This window comes from Glandiceps talaboti, chromosome 7 (assembly GCF_964340395.1).
Source record: "Glandiceps talaboti chromosome 7, keGlaTala1.1, whole genome shotgun sequence".
Lineage (NCBI taxonomy): Eukaryota > Metazoa > Hemichordata > Enteropneusta > Spengelidae > Glandiceps > Glandiceps talaboti.
Window position 1 is genome coordinate 23,897,055 of NC_135555.1, and position 23,987 is coordinate 23,921,041.

At 34.3% G+C, this 23,987-nt stretch overlaps 1 protein-coding gene across 1 annotated transcript in view; it reads right to left on the reverse strand.

Moving 5' to 3' along the window:
* The window catches only part of LOC144437584 (dynein axonemal heavy chain 5-like), an 83,541-nt gene that overhangs the window by 47,288 nt on the left and 12,266 nt on the right, over window positions 1–23,987 (reverse strand). The window contains exons 2-19 of the mRNA XM_078126552.1: window positions 12,754–12,976; window positions 11,407–11,564; window positions 10,579–10,932; window positions 10,076–10,252; window positions 9,480–9,593; window positions 9,132–9,239; window positions 8,384–8,693; window positions 6,776–6,912; window positions 6,196–6,281; window positions 5,068–5,596; window positions 4,381–4,552; window positions 3,689–3,834; window positions 3,136–3,298; window positions 2,400–2,678; window positions 1,961–2,139; window positions 1,466–1,565; window positions 1,094–1,224; window positions 404–605 (exon numbers count right to left, since the gene is read on the reverse strand). Of these exons, the coding sequence (XP_077982678.1) occupies window positions 404–605; window positions 1,094–1,224; window positions 1,466–1,565; window positions 1,961–2,139; window positions 2,400–2,678; window positions 3,136–3,298; window positions 3,689–3,834; window positions 4,381–4,552; window positions 5,068–5,596; window positions 6,196–6,281; window positions 6,776–6,912; window positions 8,384–8,693; window positions 9,132–9,239; window positions 9,480–9,593; window positions 10,076–10,252; window positions 10,579–10,932; window positions 11,407–11,564; window positions 12,754–12,976 (3,568 nt within the window). The remainder of the gene's footprint in view (window positions 1–403; window positions 606–1,093; window positions 1,225–1,465; window positions 1,566–1,960; window positions 2,140–2,399; window positions 2,679–3,135; window positions 3,299–3,688; window positions 3,835–4,380; window positions 4,553–5,067; window positions 5,597–6,195; window positions 6,282–6,775; window positions 6,913–8,383; window positions 8,694–9,131; window positions 9,240–9,479; window positions 9,594–10,075; window positions 10,253–10,578; window positions 10,933–11,406; window positions 11,565–12,753; window positions 12,977–23,987) is intronic.

A 23,987-nucleotide genomic window follows, 5' to 3' on the forward strand; every position in this document is an offset into this window, starting at 1 on the left:
AATATTTTCACCTTATAGAAATAAACTTATTAATTCTGTTTGCATTATTCATTAATTCAGTTCTACATTTACTGTTCAGTACTCTTCTATGCCAGTAGATTTTATATGGCTAAATAACATTTGACATTGAGTACAAATCTCAAGGTCACCTGTATGTTATAATGTTGGGACAAGTGATGTATTGTATCACCATGACAACTGATGCATGTTTTATCAGCATGGTAACTGATAAACAGAAGTATCACCATGGCAGCTGATGTATATTTGCATCACCAAGACAATGGAAATTGGATGCATACATATAATACCATTGAAAGCTCTGACATATTTGCAATGAGAATGTGTTATGCCATATGTAACACCTAGCCTGGTTCAAATGCTACAACTTCCTACACAGACTTACCAGTAAACAAGGCAATGGCTCCTACATTATAGAACTCTGGCTCTTCTAGTATTTGGTTTTCTAAGTCTTTGTAGTACAGAATCATAGCATTGAAGTCTCCTAGTTTGGGATCTTCCTTCATAAATTCATCTAATGTCTCATCACGTTCCTTCTGCCATATCTCATGATAATGTTTAAATTTATCCAGTGCAGTTGTCACTTCCTGTCAATGGACAGACAATGCATATATATCAGTAAGTACTCAGGCAATATACAACATTTATAGTCAACAATTTCACACAATTTATGTAAATAGTACTGCCATTTTAAGGTGCACAATTTTCAAATCATAGCATTTTCCAAAAATAAAAGAGAAACCAAATAAATGGGCTTACAAAATGTAGCTCAGCAAAATATCAAAGATCAATGATGGAAGGTATTCATATGAAAAGTTTTTAAAAAAATAAGAATTGAGAAGACGAATGGCACAAAGAAGCAATATTTTTATGTTTTCTATTAATCAGTGTAACTGTTTTATGGAGAAGTCTCTTCATGTACATGTATCTGACATTTTATAAGTGTAAAGGTTAAAATAACATTGAAGCAACTATGTTAGAAAAAACAATTGTAACATGGTACTTGACTGGATTGGGTAGTTTTCTAAACACCCATTTTTTGAGCGGTGTGTGTGTGACAACCATTTACACATACCTTCTTCTGTGAGTTAATAGCAGTTGAAAGGAGAGACACCAACTTGGCAATCTCCTTGTTCTCACTCACATTCTTGAAGTAGTTATTCTTGGGTTGCTGGGGTCCCATTGCATAGGGATCATCGGCTTTAGCTGTTGGCAAAATAAAGAAACATACACTTTATTTTCAAGACATGGCTTCGTCATTGTTTTCACAAATCACTATACACAGATGAGCTTCCATCATCTCTTGCTGTATTGTGTGGGTTTTTGTGTTTGTTTTTGGTTTTTTTAATTTTTTTTTTCTTCTTTTTAACAACAGCTGTTTCTATTTTGAACAGTTTTCCTTCAACATACCAACTAAGGTGCAGTCATTTCAGTTCTATTACTATACCTTTAAGTCTTGATGATGCAGAACTTTCAGAATGGGCCATACTAATAACACTGCCACGACGTTCACGTTCCTCACTGTGTAAATCCAAGTCCTGCTTGTTCTGAAACATAGTAAATTTATACAAATACACAACAGGGTGAACATTATGGGATATAATGGGATACAAATGTCCCATGATGAAGAAGCTCACAACTTTGACCTATGACCCATCAAATCCAAGATGATTCCTTCCACATAGATGATTGTTTCTTTGAAACACTGCATATCTCTCATTTCAATGTTGTAACTTAGCTAAAGTGCTAATTTTTTTCACCAAATATTTCATACATCAAATCCCTTCAGTGATTACACATGATGAAATGTATCATTGTATGTGTAAATGTGTGTGTACTGTTAATGTCTATGTTTTGTATTTGTAAGTTAAGGAGAAATTTATTGTATGAGATGTGAAAACATCACACTATCTAATAGACTCTTTAAATCTATCTTACATACCTTCTTCTTTCTCTCCTTAGACCACTGTGCAACACCTTTGGCCACATTGAGTACAAGTTGTGCTGCTTTGTTGACACACTGCTGTACTTCATCCAAGGCAGGCTGCATTACAATCAATGGAATGGCCAGGTTTACATTACAACGGAAGAATGGTGACTCTTTTTTACCTTTGTCTTCATCTGAAAAGAAACATAATACAAACAAGAAATAGATGTTAACACAGGCACTGACAGAGATTGTTTACAACGTAGGCAAGAACCAGATTGTAGATATTGAACAAATTTAGTACTTCAACATGCAAGGTGGGAGCTGGACAGTAAGTCACTTGGAACTGGACATAAAATTCCCCTTATGTAAGGGTGGCAGTGCAAGTGATAGTATCAATAACTCACCCATATATGCAAGGTGTGAGCTGGAAGTGATTGTATCAATAACTCACCCATATATGCAAGATGTGAGCTGGAAGTGATTCGTCTCCTGATGGAATCCAATGTTGTTCTAGTCACTTTCAATAAAGCATCAAGATTACGGTGATTAAAGTGAGACAATAATTCCTGAGCTGACTCTTCCAAGTTTTCTCTCATTTCTCTCTTCTTCTTGGCAACTGTGTTCTTAGCAGCAACTGCTGAATGAATTCGTGATGTGTGTCTGCTGTGACTGCGTCCGCTACCATGGGAACCAGTCTCACTGGAACGTCGTTTCTTCTCTGTATCTTCATCTGAAGAGGGAATCATTATTATGAGATGTATGTTATGCAATCAAAACAATGTCAATGGGTACTAATTTTTTACGTTCATGATAATCAACAGGTTTCCTCCTAAATGAAATACTTAAGCTAGTTCCCCTATCAAGAACATTCACAGAAAATCACTAAAACTGTTATTGTTTTGTCACAAAACATCAGGACATTTACTATGAAAAGAGTGATTCGCTCTAAGGCCTAAAGGAGTAAATCAGAACTTTATCAGAGTCCAAAACATTGCTGGCCATACATTATACTGAAGAGCGCCCCCAGTTACAATAGTAAACACTGCCTTTGTTTACTGCAATCTTTGTGCCAGAATACAGTAGCAACTAAATGCTTTGTTGGCAGTGGGCTTGTTGATGAACAGCGCCCCCAGTGAAACAATAAACACTGCCTTTGTTTGTTGCTTCGTTATACTTCTTTCCCTTACCTTCATCTTCCTCATCGTTAGACTTATGTTCTTCTTCTGCCTCTTTTTCTTCTTCTTCTTCTTCTGTTTCATCAATAATTAACATATTAATAAGTTCATTAGCTGCCTCCTCCACTTGTGTACTCTTGATTTGGATGGTGATGGCTCCACGGTTGCAAAGTTCCTATAATCAAAGTAGTTGATTGCTGTCACCATATGCATTCAAAAATTATACATTCAGAAACTTGTCAACACAAATCTAATATAAATGTTACCAACACAGAAATATTCAAACACTAACAATTTTGTGAAAGGGAAACTGAAGCTTTTGTCCAATTCTATGGACATATTCATCAGTCTGATAACTTCAGAGTTAGCAATATGACACTGGAATCAGCTTAAGTTTTATTATCATAAAATTCCAACAATTTCTTTTTTAATTTTAATGTTGATACAGTAACCTACACAGATAAGTTTGCATTAATGACATGAATCTTATATAATCATAGTAAAAACAGGAATATTTTCACACAATGCAATGGAATATAAAAATACCAAAAGAGAGAAAGTTTACCGTAGTCTTGTCCAGAAACTGTTCTGCTGTCCATGGTAACTCCTCAGGAAGTTCACACAGCATTGTGTTGCTCATGTCTTGAAGTACAGAATTAATACGGAACTGTACCAGATCATTGGCACGGTCCATCAACAATTCCAATTCACCTACAATGGGTTACAATAAGTTATGTTAGACCTTATGGAACTGTACCAGATCATTGGCACGGTCCATCAACAATTCCAATTCACCTACAATGGGTTACAATAAGTTATGTTAGACCTTACAACTCTTTTTAATACAACATTAGTGACAGGATACTGATTACATGTACTTGTGTCTCACAAATCAAGTGTTGACTTTCTCTCTTAGTTTCACCATTCATTGGTGATACAATCAAAAACTAAAATCTTTCTTTACATTTCTATTATCTTAACAATCAGCAAGTCAGTGTCTCAAATTATCCATTCTCTAAACTTCTGAAGTACATTTCCACTGACTTCTAGTGTTAACATGGCCAATGTGATTGTATTGGCATTACCACAGCACTGATATTTAATACGCAAGTACTCATTTATTTCATGTACATGTACTACATGCCACAGTTATAGTTTTAGTCTGGTCTCTTGTAGTCTCTTAAAACTATCTGTGCCACTGTCGGTGTAACTCGAAATCAACAAAACTTGTAAAACTTAAAGATATAGAATTCCTACCCAGTGTATCGTAAACAGAATCCACATAGGTATCAATGGTTAAACTTGTCCAAGTCAGGGTATTCAGGCCAGGATTAACTGCATCATCAAGTTTGTTCAAATGAGGTGCCATCAATGGTTCAAAGGCGACGTGGATCTTGGAACAAACACGTTTCACCTCAGCCAGTAACATCTGCAATGAAAATTAGACAGAAACTGGAATAAAGCACTACATCATGCATTTAGGTGTTATATTATATTACCCATATCATCAAAGTCTATATCATTTGAACAGCTGAAAATTGAGACAATACCTCTACCTATTTCTACTTTTAATGCAATGTGTTTATCAATATGCATTACTACAGGATGGTCCATGTCAAACAATGCTTTAAATGAATGAATCAAAGAAAAGATGCTGCTAAGTTAGAATTTGCTTGTTTTTGTATCACTGCGTGTATTTTTTTTTTTAAAACAAAAATACTATTACAGTCAGGACAATAAAAATTTTCTGCTGATTACTTCTATTAAAACTAATGACATCTACATGTATATCTTTTCCATAACTATTTTATAAATGTAATATTCCTGCTACATTTGAACAAAAAATGACTAATTTTAAGCACTGTATACACTCATATTGGATGTTTTCTGTTTATCTTATCAGCTACAAAAATGTGTAACCTCCATTCAAATTACCAGGCTTACCTGTAGCTTGTTGTAGTTTTCTTTGAAGTAACCCTGTTTTTGTCTAAGAGCTTTAGCAGCCAATGAGATCTCCAGTCCCATCCTAGCCATACATTCTGTCTCCCTAATCAAGGTCAGGATTTGAGGGTCAAAGTTGACATAGAGGTCATTAGATTCTGGGTGGCGTACTAGTAGGGATGCATGAAGGCCAGATTTGGCAGCTTCAACCTGTCGTAACCAGGCACGGTGGTAGAGTACCTCAAATTCCATCAAGACTTTAGCCAGTTTGTTGAAGTTTTTAATGATCTTCTTGCCTTCTGCAGTCTGTAGGATGGTGGGAAACTGTTGAAAGACTTCCATTGGTTCTAGAATACGTCTGTACATCTGCCTTGCCCACATAATCTTACCAGCGATTGGAGGAAGATCTCTGGCCACAGGTGGATCATTCTTATTTTTCTGGTAGTTACGAGAGGTGTTATCAATTTCCTTGCCATATTTTTGTAGGATGATGGCATATTTTTCTTCAATGCCAAGATTGCCAATATTAAGTCTAAAAACAGAATGAAATAAAAGACAACAATGTGAAAATAACATCAATGCTTCTCATAAGTAATATCGCATAACGTTTCAGTTTCAACAACCAAATACAGTGACCAATCAAACCAATCCAAACTGTAATTTTAACTATGTCTCCTTTGTCTGATCCCACTTGATTCCAAAGACGTGAACAGTGTAACTACTTATAGTAGGTATATGGTATTCATCAAACATAAATCTATGTTTGATGTACATTAAAATCTTGTTTTTTTGACTAACACACTGAAGACAGTTTGCCAGAAAAGGTTTTTGCAGTTACATCTATTAATGATTTGTATTGACCACTTCCCCCCCTCTACTACACAGTAAGGTCTTTAAATCCTCACTTCATACCCCCCCCCCCACCTCTACTACACAGTAAGGTCTTTAAATCCTCACTTCATAACCCCCCCCCCCCCCCCCCCAACTCAAAATGTTGGTGTTCTTATTACTCTTTAGGGACTGTATTTGTAAAAAACTGAGTTTTTGCTTTCTTCTGCCATTGTCAAATCCCATGGTATGGCCCTCAACATGTGTTCTGGAGTAATATTTATATCACAACAAAATTCTTACCTTTCAAATTTTCTGATCAGTAATAGAGCTCTACCTGTGTTGTGAATCTTATCAAAAGTATGGTCCATGAAAGCCTTGATTTGACTCTGTAATTTCACAATAAAAATGAACAATAGTAATCAGTCCGCATACAGACAACTTTATGTGAACTATCTATTATCAAGAATACTGATATATGTGACGATTTACTGGATGACAAAAGCTGGGTCAAGGTATAATTGAACAGGAAAATAAATCCATTATTTTGTTGTTGTTATTGTTGTTTTCATCATCGTCGTCATTGTCGCTGTCGTCCTTGTCATCGTTGTTGTTGTCAATAAAGTCTCTTATTTCTCATCAACTTCAAATAATTCTTATAGCCAGTGTCATTTTGAATGTACCTCAATTTGATGTGATTTTCACCTCTATCATGAAAGGTGAAACTTAATTTTTATTAGGTTGGAAATTATATTTTTAAAACCTAGTTAAGTCACGACTCTTGTATTTTTGTGTATATTTAACACTTTGCCAGCTAAACTGAGAAAAGCTGAAAAAAAAAATGTAAAAATGTACCATCATAAATCAGAGTGACAAATTTTACCTGTAGATCATTGACTTGTCTTTTAAAATCATCATAGTCAAGGTCAAAGTCAGTTTTTCGCTGGTCTAGGGGGTCATATGGTTTCTTCTTCATACTGGTCATTATCACATGGAATCGGTTTGCCATCAGTTCCATTCCTGTGTACACAAACCAAATAGCAATTATTAAAACTCACTGATGGGTGAAAATACTCTAGAGTATACTGTTAATGTTGATGCATGTCTTCAAAGGTATCATAAATCAATTCCTTACATTTCAGCATAATTGATGATATGATGAACGACTCCACACCATTTTAGTACAAATTTTTTGGTATACTAACTTATGTCATCTCAAGCACGCAATACTGAAAAACAGAATTGATACGTATTGGTTGAAATAACTCTAGCAAGCAGGAGTGCCTAGCAATAGTCTCTGCATGTCCAGGCAATATCACCACATGGGCAATAGTCTGTTTAAAGAAGGTCATGTGATTAAATTCTGACCAATGACAGCCTGTGTATTGATGTTTAATTAATTTCAATCAATTTGATGCCTTTAAAACAAATCATGTCTGGTATCAGTCCCCTCTAGATAAAAATCCTAATGTTTGGTATATCCTCTATCTACTGACCACTGTCAATGTTTGGTATATCCTCTATCTACTGACCACTGTCAATGTTTGGTATATCCTCTATCTACTGACCACTGTCAATGTTTGGTATATCCTCTATCTACTGACTACTGTCAATGTTTGGTATATCCTCTATCTACTGACCACTGTCAATGTTTGGTATATCCTCTATCTACTGACCACTGTCAATGTTTGGTATATCCTCTATCTACTGACCACTGTCAATGTTTGGTATATCCTCTATCTACTGACCACTGTCAATGTTTGGTATATTCTCTATCTACTGACCACTGCCAATGTTTGGTATATCCTCTATCTACTGACCACTGTCAATGTTTGGTATATCCTCTATCTACTGACCACTGCCAATGTTTGGTATATCCTCTATCTACTGACCACTGTCAATGTTTGGTATATCCTCTATCTACTGACTACTGTCAATGTTTGGTATATCCTCTATCTACTGACCACTGTCAATGTTTGGTATATCCTCTATCTACTGACCACTGTCAATGTTTGGTATATCCTCTATCTACTGACCACTGTCAATGTTTGGTATATCCTCTATCTACTGACCACTGTCAATTTTTGGTATATCCTCTATCTACTGACCACTGTCAATGTTTGGTATATCCTCTATCTACTGACCACTGTCAATGTTTGGTATATCCTCTATCTACTGACCACTGTCAATGTTTGGTATATCCTCTATCTACTGACCACTGTCAATGTTTGGTATATCCTCTATCTACTGACCACTGTCAATGTTTGGTATATCCTCTATCTACTGACTACTGTCAATGTTTGGTATATCCTCTATCTACTGACCACTGCCAATGTTTGGTATATCCTCTATCTACTGACCACTGCCAATGTTTGGCATATCCTCTATCTACTGACCACTGTCAATGTTTGGTATATCCTCTATCTACTGACTACTGTCAATGTTTGGTATATCCTCTATCTACTGACCACTGTCAATGTCATTCACTTACCTTCTATTCTACATTCAGCTAGTTGTTGATACACCTTAATAGTATCAAAGATGTCAATGATCTTGACAAGACGTCGCTGAAACGTATCAAACTTGCCAAAGATGTACATTTCTGAGAAGTCAAACTGTCTCTCATCTGGCATGGTTTCCAGCTTCTGTTTAGTTTTCTGAAAGCATCTTTGGTACTCCTGATTCAGCTTGATACATGCCTGTAGTTTCTCAATCACCTCATCTCGTGGCTGTTCCCAGATGTTATACATACCACTACAGGTGATGTAGGCTTTACAAGCAGTTATCATTTGATTGGTGACCTACAACAAAGGGAATACAGGTAGCCATGGTTACACTTACATATATTAACAATGTCCAAACATTCGTAAGTTTTGGGAAATTGTATTAGAATGATGACATTCATGATAAATTGAAGTCCTTTTTGACTCAAGTTTGACAATATATATCAAATAACTTAAATTATCTCTGATTTCATTGTGCCAACACACACACACACACACACACACACACACACACACACACACACACACACACAAACACACACACACACACACACACAAACACACACACACACACAAACACACACACACACACACACACACACAAACACACACACACACACACACACACACACACAAACACACAATAATATAAATTTCATAGATATAAACCCACCCCCTCCCCACCCACACACACAGTTTGCTGTGCCTGCACTAAAAAACAGAAAGCATTGTTACCTTGACAAAGAGAGATGTCATTCTTTCCCTGGTGTTGTAATACCTGGATATACTGTGAATCATACGGATAGCGTTGACAAGACCCGGAATAGTTTCAACCATACCAATCTATAGGGAAAACAAGATATTCTTAATATGATAGACAGAAGGAATTGACAACATAATTTGACAATTGTAAACTTCAGAAATGCCAATGTTCTAAAGAAAGCACTTCATATATTAATAGAGTTCCCTTGATAAAATGTTTAACCATGCATACAATGTACAAAGTGACTCAATTTGTAGGCACATTTTGAATACAAATATTTTCTCCTGGATCCTACTTCAAAGGAAAATGAAAGTACTTACTGGATCACTGTTGTAAAGGGGATCACAGAATTTCTCCAAAGTATACAGATACTTGACATTATCTTTGGCTTCATTTGCTGCATCAGTGATTCGTCTGTCCAGATCCATCCATGTCTGAATAAATAAATAAATAAATAAATAAATAAATAAATAAATAAATAAATAAATAGATAAAGAGCAATTTAAAGATTTTGAAATACAGTATATACAATTAAACTACATTTTGAAAATTCAACACCTGTGCAATATAACTGCAAGGTGTTTTGCACAGTATCAAGCAGGAGTAGAAACACAGATTTAGAAATATAAAACAAATCCGACCCACGTTTAACAAGTCGACTATTAATGTTTTTCAATCTTCCAGGTATGAAATTAATAACAGAGTAATTACAAGCTAACATACTGGACTTGTCGGGGATGTAGATAAGATTTTGATCTGCTAAGGCTAAAATCTGACGGGTGGTCTGAGTCTTTCCATCACTTTCATCCTAACCTAACATAGGGCATTATTCAAATTAAATAGAAATTAATATACATAATTACATTTTCTCCAATATTCACTGTCTAGTTATGCATAAATTCTTAGTGTTATTTACCTTGATAGTTTTAGACTTAGCAGCCTGTAGAACATTCAGCACTGCTTTGACTTGACATCCTTTGATCTGATCCAGTAGATAATTAAACTTAGCCATTCTCTTCTTCCAATGTTCTAGTTCTGCTCTAGGTCCAATGTTGTCTGCTTCTTTACGCATTTGTTCACTCTCAGCCAATACCTAAATGTATACGTAATTAAGTGTAAGTCACTTTAAAAAATGCACAAATTCCTGAAAACAGGGCAACATTATAGACTATCGACAACTTTTCAAGTTTCTGGAAGGTGACTACTCCATCATAGCGAGAAGATTGTTTGGTTGATGACTGCATGTATCTTGTCAAATTGTCTAATCCACATCAATTCTCATTCAAAGACATCACTTCATCTGTATGACAGCAGTACTTCAAAGCAATGAGACCAGAGGTAGTCTGAGATTAATACAACTTTATTTTGTTTGGTGGATTTCTTTGCTCACAGTTAACTCATTTTATTGAGTCGTCTCACCTGTTCAATTTGTTTGATCCAGACAGCGATACAAGCCTCAATAGCTTCTAGTGACTCTGTACTATTAGCTGCAACTATGTAGTCATTGGGTTTCTTCAGCTTTGATAGATTGTATGTCTGGCAAGGCTTAAGTTCAACCTTATCGTCCAGCGATTCTTGAGCTGCAACCAGGACACTCACAAAGGAATCCATTGTATTTAGAAAGTCACCCCTAATGTTTGCAGCATCACCGTTGCTGATATTTCCCCAGGAACCAGTGTTTTTCCTTAGCGATGGCACAAAGATAGTGGTCAGTATATTTTCCACAGAGTTAAGGAGTCCTTTATCGGTGTCAAACACTGTGAAGGAGACATCCTAAAATACAAGAATACAGAGAAGGAAGATTAGAATGTACAGAAACTTTATACAGGAGCCATTTTTTTGTATCAAATCAAAGGCCAAATTAAACTTTATACAGGAGCCATTTTTTGTATCAAATCAAAGGCCAAGTTAAACTTTATACAGGAGCCATTTTTTGTATCAAATCAAAGGCCAAATTAACTGAATTATATGAATGATAATCAAATTATAATCAAATCAAATCATTGGAATGTGATCTTTTTACTAGCATTATAATACTGCAAAATTTGCTATTTTTCCGACAACTAAATACTGCAGATTTTTTCAGCTACTGGTTCGAGGTGAGTACATTTGTTTTGGTACTACATTGTACATGTATATTGAGTTATTAACTTATAATGTGGTTATAATGATTGTGTATGACAACAGGTAGACGAATGAACAGAAATAAGAGCTGAGATTCACAGCAATAATATAAACTCTGATTACCTTTGTAATATTCTCATTTGTGATTGTTCTGCTAGCATCTGGTTTGGAGAAAAACAAACATGTGCCATGTAACGAACTTTCCTTGCCGTCACTCACAAACAATTTAGGCTTGTTTGTTTTCTTCATCGTGGAAGATGGTCCCAGGCGAAGTTGATCAGCTGTAAAAGCAAAATTACACTTCTGTCAACAAAATCATATTTTCTTCTATCTTTCCAAGAAAACTCTACAAGTGTTCAACTTCTAAGTGGACTACAAAACTTTATGATCAAAAACACAAAAAAAGATTTGTTAGTCTAATCTATTGTACTTGCAAGCAAGTGAACTAACGACATGTGTTAGAAAATAATATCACGGGAAAAACAACAGAACTTGAAGAAGAAAAAACACCAACCACAAAAACTCTGGACAAAAAAGCTACATGGTTAGGGAAAATGGCAAGTAAAAATATAAAAATTGAAGTCTGAGAAAAAGAAAAAGCAAACGACATGAACAATATATAGTCACGCACATTAAAAAAAGTCAAACAACATATTGTGTGTTTTTTGATACTAAAATGATAGCCTACGTTTAGATACATCTGCATTCTTTACTGAAGCTGATCCTTGTCGTTCAACTGTAAAGAGTAAGCAATGGCAAACAAAGCATTGAGAAATTTGTATTACAAGGCTTAGATGAAATTATCAATTACACCATACACTTCTCTCTAGCTGGTTTAGTTACTATAGCAACATGCAATCTAGGAGAATTTGAAAGGTTACACAGCCTTATTAGTAAATGTACATGTATGCCTTGCAATATTCAACTATTACAAGTATAAGTCTGTGAATATGAAAGTGTTATAATAAGGATATGTATGCACCATTATTCATGGTAGGAAAAAATCCATACAACAACTCACAGGCTGTCACAGTATATACATGTACAAGTCTTATAGTTGTTTCTTGTGTTGTTGACTAGCATACACAGGTATATTGTACGCATAGAGTTTAATGAGTTTCCATTCACTGCTTATACATGTTGCCTCTACATGAGACCAGCAAAGAATATTTCCAACAAAGAATATTTCAGAGGGCAACTACTGGTAAGCAGTTGTCAAGATACAAACAGTAGTAATACCAGCCAATGGCAGTATTTTTCTTAAGGGTGGTAAGAAGGTATACAATCTACTGGGGTTCCACAGTCATTTTACCAAGGTTCCCAAACAAAATTATAGCGATAAGATTGTATGGGAAACTGCAACTTTCACTCCTTTCCCCATTTCTGTTACTGGTGTACCCCACCCTTAAAACACTGACTGGATAATTACTGTTATTTACTATCATCAAATTGTAAGTACATGTACCATACCTGGCTCTGGACCTGGATCAATATCTTGATAAAAGAACATTAATGTTGATGGTCCGTCAGCATCAAAGAATTTGTTCATCTGTTCAATCTGTGTTCCATCAAGAATGGCATCTTCTGTCTCCGATTTTTCTAACCTCATATAGGTTGCTATGGTTTCTAAGACATATTCATGTCTGGCATCTAGTTGTGCTCGCTTAGCATCTCTTTCCTCTTTCAGTTTTTGCTGCAAATCAGAGAAAATTAAAGTTACGATCTTGTATATAGGTTGCTATGGTTTCCAAGACATATTCATGTCTGTAGTTGTGCTCGCTTAGCATATCTCTCCTCTTGCAGTTTTTGCCGAAAATAAGACAATAATATTACATATCATCATACACATTTTGTATCTGAATAAATTGTAACACTGAATCAAAATAATTATAAACCATATACCTGTACTATACATTTACATGCTGATTTCTCTATACTGACAATTCAGCTGTGAGAGCAGTTAGTTGCTTTTAATTGGACTCCCTGTTTCTGTCTCAGCTGATATGTTGTATATTAGTGAGGACAACATAAATTACTTATGGGGGGGGGGGGGGTGCTCATATCCACTAAAGGGTTAAGGTAAGCTATCTATTACATGCAACAAATATTCACATAAAATTTCATCACTCTCTCTGACTACAACAGTACATGCAGCCATACATGTACATGTAGTATACATATACAATGTACACTAACAAATTCAATGAGGTTGTCTTTTAAACATTGTTGGTACATGTATATTGTGGTATTACTTTCTCCTACTGATTCTATAATAGCAGTCATCAACATATAGGACTACTTAAGTTGCCTTGGTGTGCCATTCATGAGACATGCTGTTTTTAACACAAAGATAAACAAATTCAACTGTAGACTAACACAATACATGTATTACACACACAACAGGATCATTTACCCAAGCACATTGCAAAGTGATTGGTATTCTTTTACAGTGCAGTAGTGACAGGCTGCTGATGAAAACATTACTCATGCATGGATTTAATAAATTTAATGGCTTCAATTGTTTACTTTCCAACTGATAATTAGTAATGACTGAATTCACTATGCACGACACCTTTATAATTTTTTTTATTTTTTTTATTTTTTTTTGTATTTGAAGTTGTCTGAGTGTGTGTAAAAAACAGTGTGTCCCATGAATAAAACACCAAGGTAACTTCATTTATCCTGTAATGGATTTGTCATGTTTCTCTAATTCATTATGCACAATGGTTTCTATGGTACTCTCCTACACTACAGTACAGTACATGTATGTATACACTAATTGATTGTAGGAGACATTTCACAATGTACACCTAAATGACACCAACTTCAACTCTTAAATTCATGTCTATTACAATTCTGCTATACATCTTTTCTGTCATGGAATGAAGTCACATTAAATATAGTGATAATCCCTATTCACACCACTACAGTAGTAGTAGTAGTAGTACATGTACATGTAGTAGTAGTAGTACATAATATTGTATCCCATTTACAGTCTCAACTATACTGTAACTTGTCAAATACAACACTACACATTACTACTTAAATACAACTTATTAAGGACCTGATATAAATTAACATTTCTAATTTACAATTTACATGTACCAGTATATATGCAAATACAAAAATGCTGTATGTACATGTAAGGTTGCTAAAAACCATTTTAAGACAAAACAGCAAAAAATGAGAAACCATTTGATATCACATAATGGTTACACTGTACAAGTAACTAATATTTTAATTTTATACAAAATAGAAATATATATTTCTTCAGGTTTTTATTATGGCCTGATGAAATAATTCAAGCAATTAGTACACATACATTTGTACATATAAAATAATAACATTGTTGTAAACCACAGCCTCTTTTACCCACCATCCAAGATGCCCCACCAAGAGGTTATTATTATTCATTATTTAGCAGTATCATGGAAGAAATAACAGCTCTGGTTTGCAAGAATGGCATATAAAGTTCAGCTGATATAGAAAATAATGTAATATATATAATTATATATACATGTACTATATGCCTATTGCATGCAAGGTTCAGTTAATTTGAATAGATTATTTGTCAGTATCCATGTATGTGTTTGATAAATATTGCTGAGTCAGTCAGTCAATCACACTTGACATGTTGAGAAGGTCACCTCCATGTAGAGTTCACTGTTGTTGCTATGGAGGAGAGTATAATCAAACATGGTTGCTATGTAGTTATGATGATAGTATAGCATAGTGAATAGTGTACAGTAAGCATACAGGATCAAAGACACCAGGTTGTATAGTCACTTCCGTATCACTTACAGCTCTTTTACATTTTCTATTACGTTCAGTTTAAACTTCAAATAAAATCTACATGGTAATAAATATTCAATAGAATTTACAGAACTACCTAGGAAGAATCAAATTGAAATTCAACGTATGACTAAACCTATTATACATTCTAATCCATACACCATTTAGTAAATTCAAATCTTCACCTTTCTCATTCTGGTAGGGATGATATATAAATGAACAATTTCATTATCTGTGACTGTTAATTATTTTTAACATCATCTCTGGCAAAAGTGAAGAGTTGCACTAGTTGTAACTGGAATGTTTTTTTGAAATTGTTTTTTTTTTTTTAGATATAATGATTTAAACTGAGATTTACACTGAGATTTACTAGTCACATGAACAGCATTGCATCCTATGTGGGTTAATGTGTTTGTGTAGTACATTATACACCTGAATTGAATTGTATACTTAAATGGGTTCCTTGGCACTCTAGTAATAAGGACCCCTCCAATTTTAATCAGCTGCTGTACTGGTCATCGGATAAAATTGATCTCTATAATACCAATATCTACAAATGTACTATGTCAAATTATTGGTATTTTTGAAAATAATTGAAATACCAATTGTTATACATGTAATTAGACAATGTTGTGCATGTGAATATATTGTCGATTGTCTCATCGCAAAAAACATAGTATTAGATGTTATTTCCGAGTGATCGTAAGTCACGAGTATTTTCCGGCTGAATGAAGAAAAATATAGGAGAATAACACAAGTATACCAGCAATGTAGTGTTGTTCTAAAATCTACATAAACAGGTAAAGGTGGTTGGAATCAAACTTAGTAATTTATAAAATGTAACTATTATCGAGAATAATACAGAGAAGCTATTCCTTTCATGTAAATTGTAATACCTCTTAATACACTGCAGATTTTGACATTTTCTTTATGATAAACAGACTATAAAACCAATAAATGTACGTGTAATTTTACATATTACGTATACGTATACGTATACTATACATTGTATGTATTCATAAGAATTTAGTTTACCTTCAAGACTGCAGCATAAACAACACCAACAAAGTCACCAGGACTCCGTGTCAATATTTGATCAATACCACTCAATTCCATTAGGTATGTATGTAAATATCAAATGCTGTAAATTCTACACTCAACACTGTCACAAAATGAACCAATGCTGACAAAAATGTACCACGTCACTACATTGTCAAGTTTACACACGAATTCCTAATCAACTAAACAAACAATGACCCAATCACCTGATTGAACTTTGAATGTTTCAATCTCTCATTAGTGTGTTATGATTACTGGACCTTTGACATATACATACATACATGTATATACTGTATACATGTATATACAATGTATGTTTCCATCATTGTTTTGTACGATGTAATATGTACACATGTACATCATACATGTACATGAACATTTAAGTTCCAAAACTACATGGTGATTATACCTACATGTACATGTATAAAACATAGCTGATATGTTTCAAACAGAAACATGTAATGATGAAATCGTGTAATTATACCTATTAGTTACCTAGTTGTTCTATGACCTGGGTTATCATATAATCATGTCTAAGCTAAATCATTAGTTCTGTGACGCTTGTAATATGAGTTACAAAGAATTATCATTACAAAGTATTTTTCCCATTTTCCTAGCTTAGGTACATGTATACCTGTAATTACAATATTCTTTCATATTTTTACTCATCACTATGGGTGACATATGTTGTACTCATACCTATACAATACACACCGTGTATAAACAGTCACAAATATTATTACTAACAATGTTTACCATTCATTCTGTGCACGTCTTTGTATCTGCCAATCTGTCTGATTTTAATGGTAATCAAATGTTTTAACTACATCTTTATCTGTGAAGGCTTTCCAGATTACATATGTATATCACTATATATCATGTCCTACAGGTACACTGATTTTAACTACAGACTTTAATCCAACATTTAGAACATCTATCTTGTCTAGAAGCTGATGGAATATTCAATCGTCTCATGTTGGGTAAAGAGATCTTCAGATTCAAACCCAAATGGATAGCCTCAAAACTAATATCTATCTAGCTAACTAATATCTAAAGTTATCGCTTTTAATGAAATCAAGTACATGATGTAGGAGCTAGAAATTTATCAGATTACAAGGAAAGAATTGGCAACTCAAGATACATAGTTGATATGAGAAATACAATCTACATGTAGTAATAACTAAGCTTTGGAGTTGTGTATGATTACCAACATCTGTTCATGTATATGTACTACTGAAGGTGGTGTGTCTGTGTCTGCATTCATGGGCACTCGTGCACGCACGCATGGTTGTCTGTATATGTGTACAAAAAAATGTATGTGTGTGCATGTGTGTCCTGAAAGGGAGGAGTACCTTGGAAACTGTCTAATATATACATGAACTGACATGTAAATCTTCCATCTACCGACATGTACAAAATGTACAGTACATCTTCATCTAACATTCAAATACTGATGAGATTCATTTATTCGCTATCTACATATGCAGCTGTAATATGTATTTTCTTTCAAAAGTTACTGACTTCTGAGAAATCTATTTGTAAGATTACTGTGAATCAACTGAGCACCTTTTTTTAGCAATATACATTGTACATGTGTATGTTGAAACTGTATGTGTGTTTATTTCCTGTAAGATTACAACTTAAATCCTGTGACATACATGTACATACATACATACATGTACTCACAAGTTACAATGTACATAGTAACATACCACCTAACACTGTTTTACCTACAGGTGGATTAATTGTGCAATTGTATGTACACCAGCAAGGTGAAGTCTTTATTCACCAAGTTTTGTTTCAAAGGATATAATATAATATATTCAAACATTAGGCTGGAATTATTCAAGAACAAAAATCTTGATTGAAAGAATTTTACGCAAATACAGTTTCAACCCAAGGCTATATGATTATATGTTCAAACTTGTCAAGTGCATACCCTACGACTTGCCATTGGCATAAACCACAGCCTCTTTCATGGCACCGCCCAAGACACACTGTCAAGAGGCCATAGTTTCACAGTGTCTCACAAGAAATATCAGCTCTGGTTTGCGAGAATGTATTTTGCTATATGAATACTGGTAGTAACAAGCAACAGAATACAGACATGACATCACACAGTTGTAATCCTTAACCATGTAATCCCAACTACAACTTAAGGCAATGTAACTATACCCCACAAAGAATTTTAAATCTGAACTGAATGAAGCCAGCAGACTGGAACAATCACCTATGTTTTACTTTTAGGGTCTTTACAGCTTAGAATATCAACCGCTATGTAACCTACCAATACTGCACATTGTACAATGTACATATTACACAGCTAAAAATGTGACATAACTATAATGAAGGTGACTATGAAGGGTTTCATGAATTCTCACAACACTTAATAGACTAAGTAAAATAACTGTCTACTTATGCAAAGAAATCATCCCTTGGGATAAGACTTATGGAGAGCATTGTTGTTTGCACTCTCTGAATACATGTATTGCATCTTATGTTAGTGTATGTTTTTTTAATACTGTACATACATGTACAGACAAAACTAGATGTATATGTATATGTACATAACTTTATGTATGCATGTTGTATATTGCAATGTGTACAGAACAGAAAAAGATACACACACTGATCACAATTCAGAGGCAAATGAATGATGTTTAAAATACAAAAATCCAAGATTGCTATCAATGATAGGTACATACATGTATATACATGTATAACAATACAAGTACACTTGGGGTATAACCATGTTTATGTACTAGTTTTGATGGTTTATCACAGGTACCCACTTTTAGGCAAAGCTTGGCCTGCAGAGTAATTTCTTTTGTAACTTTCTGTCTTCAAAAGAAACTTAGGATAAAGTAGGCTGTTCATTTATTGCAATCACACCATATTAAAAATACAAAGGTTTTGGAAATTTGAACCAAACATTCATTCATTGATTTCATTGCTAGGGATTTGTTCACACATACAATGTACATTTTGTAGAATTGTACACTGGTAATGAAGTCCACTGACGGGTTAGAATACAACTCAACATTATATGATCATTAGCTTTTTAGTGACAATGAACTTGTAAACATTCTAAAAAAACAACACTACTGTAAAGTATAAGGCAAGGCTTTCAATTAGTACTCTTATTATTTTTCTTTTATACTGACTATTCATTTTCATTTTTTTACTTTGTGTTATACCCATGAAGTCAGACACTTCAACTATTCTACAATCTTTGACATATTTGAGTTGTGAAATTCATGATATTGTGTTGTAGAACAAACACTAGCATTGCCAAGCACAAGGACTATTTACATGACCAAGTGCTTGACTGACACCTAGGTACCACAGCATACATTTATGCAGTGAGTGCTATATACTATTTGTACAGGCACAAACTGATTAGTCATGTACTGTTATTATTCCATCTCCACAATACATGATTCTGAACCCGTGACAGATAAAAAAAATATCTTACTTTTTCCACCATGGATGTCTTCATCTTTGCCATAGCAGCCATATTTTCTGTTAGCGTTGCCAGTGTTACAGTGTAATAATAATCCTCTCTTAATACTGAACTAATTTCGTTGAATCACACACGTACATGTATCTCAAACACAAACCTCGTCTGTGCTAGACTGTTATATTGAAGACGGTGAAGTAAAGTGTGTCATTACTTGTACGTCATGGAAACACAAATTCATACCATACACAGTTACCAGTTTTAACTCAAATTATAGACTGACTGTTGACAATACACACAGCCTGTACATCTCAAGGGTCATGTATGGAAAATGTCATTTTTGAGTACAGGGGAGGTCACCACTATCCAATCAAAAAGTTATGCCCTTGCCTTCATGACAAACCAGTCCATACTGCGGTAACTACACACCTCATGGTTAAAGTACCCCAAACAAAACACACTGATACAGTTTCACCCATTTGGCATTTGTTTGAAACACTTTGACAGCATTATTAGAGTGTCCCTCAAAGTCACCCTGCCTTCCCTTTATTACAATAGACCTACCCAATCGGTCTCATGAATTACTTATGATAATATCATTGCCATGAAATAAGTATAACTATTAATATCGGCTTTGTGAGTAGAGATTTCCTGCATCATTACAGACTGTTTTACCCTGATGTTGGCAATAAATGTGTGTATGGTTTGTCTGTTGACAGTTCTTTTATTCTACTTACAGACAGTGGAATAAACAGTAGAGACTAAATGAATAGACACAATGCCACTGAATGTGAACACAACCACTACCTACATGTACTAACAAAATAAACAGTCCCATACAAAAACCTAGTTCTCATTTTACACTTGTACATTTATATATTCACAGTCACATTTTCTGTTTTATAAATTTACATGTACATGTAAGTTTAATCTCAGCTCTGAATATCTGTTAGTTTTTATCTGATGTCACATCTTGCCACTGACATTGTGCTTGCCCACAGTTGCCAATGGCTACGGACATAAACAAAGCCCCAAAGGCAGCATATATGTGCTTTGTCATATATGCCATGACAACCCAATCATGTAAAGCCCCTCAACTTACTAATTATGTGTCATTGACATGGTATAATACAAGTACCTGCCTAGCTTTATCATTATTTATATGCATGTACGTAAAAGTATATACATGTATTGTGTTTCCAATAAGCCAACACACCCTAGTGTAAGTCGCCAACTCTCAACATTTTTAAATCATTTAAAACAAAAAGATAAGAAATTCTTTGTCTTCTTGACCTCCATGCATATCTCTTTTCTTTCCCCAGTCATGTCTGTACATATTTCATCAAACTATCACGGAAGGGGTATTCTGACTGACATTTTGTTTTGTTTTGGATTGAAGTAATATTTTTCAATCTGAATTTGTCAGTGAGAGCACCAAAGAAAACTGCAGGAAATGCTTTGTTATTGTTTTTGTACACAACTCTTTAATTAATAATTGGAGAATACATGTATACATGGTTCCAAGAGGCAATAAGACAATAAAATATAGTTACTTTGGAATGGTAAATTGGAAATGAAAGCATCATCTAAAGCTGTCTACTACAGTCTTTGATAATTACATCATTACATGTACATGATCAAGGCCCATGATACATTGATAGATGGATCTAAACATCATATTTGTTTCCAATTTACCGTTTCAAATACTTACAATGTAGTTACATGTATACATGAATTGTGTGTTTCCAATTTACCGTTTCAAATACTTACAGTTACATGTATACATGAATTGTGTGTTTCCAATTTACCGTTTCAAATACTTACAGTTACATGTATACATGAATTGTGTGTTTCCAATTTACCGTTTCAAATACTTACAGTTACATGTATACATGAATTGTATGTTTCCAATAACATGGTCTCAGAGAGGTAGGGCAGGATTTCATCTGATTTGATTTGATTTGATTTGATTTGATATGATCTTTTTGTTTGTCTTTTTGGCCTTTGCATGTACAAATGTATGTCTGTTTTCTTTCCCCAGTGATGCCTGTACATATTTCATCAAACTATCATAGAAGGTATATCTACATGTGCATGCATGTAAAACCATGAACACAGACAATCCTCTAAACAATAGTCAAATGGATTGCTCTAGTATAGAATACTGTTTTTACTACAGTGATAGTTTATGCTATTGGTCAGGTGTTGATATAAACATGATGACATTATTGCGTCCTCATATCACTTACTTTCAAACTAGAGGTTGAGTTTGTAGTAAACTGAATGAAGTAACCAATTACAACCGCCTGTCAAGTGTGTGATGGATTACATGTACTACTGACATGTGCATTTCATCCCTTCCCCAGCAGGAGATTTGCCTACATGTAGATATTTTATAGAATTTGACCATTTGACTACATGATGTAAGAAAGAGATCATAGAGTACATGATAAAATGACTACATACATGTACATGTGTAGTAACTAACTAGACTACTGCAGTCATGTTTGACATATGTTGTCACTGACTACATGTATGATACGTTAGCACTCTTTCAGTCCTTTAGTTCATGTACATCAAGGACACCTGGTCCAGATTGTTAGGAAAATCAGTCAAGTCTAAAAGATGTCTTCCCACTATTTCTAGAATCTTTTAGGTTTTCCAGACTTCTTGGCACCATGGTCATACATAGTAAACAAAACCCTATCGGACAGTGCAGGTGTCTACTAGATGAACACAGACCAGCTTTCTTTAATTCTTATCTTGTGCCCACTGTTCCAATGTAATAAGTAATATCCAAAATCAATGAGTAGAGAACACAGCCTGAGCAGTCAATCGTGTGGTGATGTCTGATCGGTAATCATAAGAAATTCTAAATGTCCCTAATTGGGACAGGTAGTTTTTAAAACAACTTACCCAAGCTATCAAATCACTTGTCTCAGACAAGTAAAAGGCCATTATTCCAAGCCCTGGGTGTGTAATGTTATGTTATGTATATATGTATGTATGTATGTACGTACGTACGTACGTACGTACGTACGTACGTACATATGCATGTGTATGTGTGTGTGTGTGTGTGTGTCTGTCTGTCTGTCTGTCTGTCTGTCTGTATGTATGTATGTATCTATGTATGTATGTATGTATTTATTTATGTATGTAATGTGTATGTATGTATATATGTATGTATGTATGTGTGTGTGTGTACGTACGTACGTACGTATGTAGTATGTATGCATGCATGCATGCATGCATGCATGCATGCATGCATGCATGTATGTATGTATGTATGTATGTATGTATGTATGTATGTATGTATGTATGTATGTATGTATGTATGTATGTATGTGTGTGTGTGTATGTATGTATGTATGTATGTATGTATGTATGTATGTATGTATGTATATGTATGTATGTATACAACCATCAAAGAAATAAAAAATGTTGATTGATACACACAGACTAGTCAGTAATTTATATGCAACACAATGCAATGACAATGGTCAAATTTACAGCATATACAAATGTATATTTCAAAAATTAACATATCTAAAATACTAAAGACAAAGGAGAAATCATCAACTTTTAAACTTGTGTGTAATTAGACATGTACTGTACATGTATACAGTAGGGTATATAATTCTGGCATCATTACCATTAAAAATCTAGCATTGCCACTAGAGGGCGCCCTACAGCCCAAGAAAAGAAAGCCTACATGTACAACTTTGTATACAGTGACTTGTGACTACTAGTACTCCATGTAGTACTACCAACAGGGACAATGTCAAAATATCAATGTCTGATGTCATAACTTCCCTCCCTCAAACTACACTGGTTAAAATTAATACTTTTACTATTTCTATTAGCATAATTTCACAATTAAAATTATATGTATTTTGTACTACATGTACCACTCTACTAGTAAAATACAACATCTACAAAGGTCCACAGAGAAAAAAAAGACCTCTTAATGAAAACTTATAGGTACAATGTACACTTACACAAAATGAATATATCCATGAAAAAAGGTGACTTTGTTTGAAACTAAAAAATCCTTTTGTCACCAGAAAATGAATTTGTTTTGGTTAAAAAAAACCAGCTGGTCCCAAACCAATTTAGTTTTTTTTATTGTCCTAGGTTGACTCTTTGCTATTGCCCCTTTACTTAAGGCTTAAAAGGTGATATTCTAAACTTTAAGACAACTTGCTTTTCACATTCCCAAATACTTAAAGTTAATTGCCAACAATTAGTAAAAACTATGTGAAAAGAATGTTTCAACTTATACATTTGTATATAATAACGGTTGTCTGGGCAGTAAAACATTTGACTTCTATTGTAGAGTACAACAAGGCATGTATATATTGATTGATTTCTTCACATACTTGTTTTCACCACT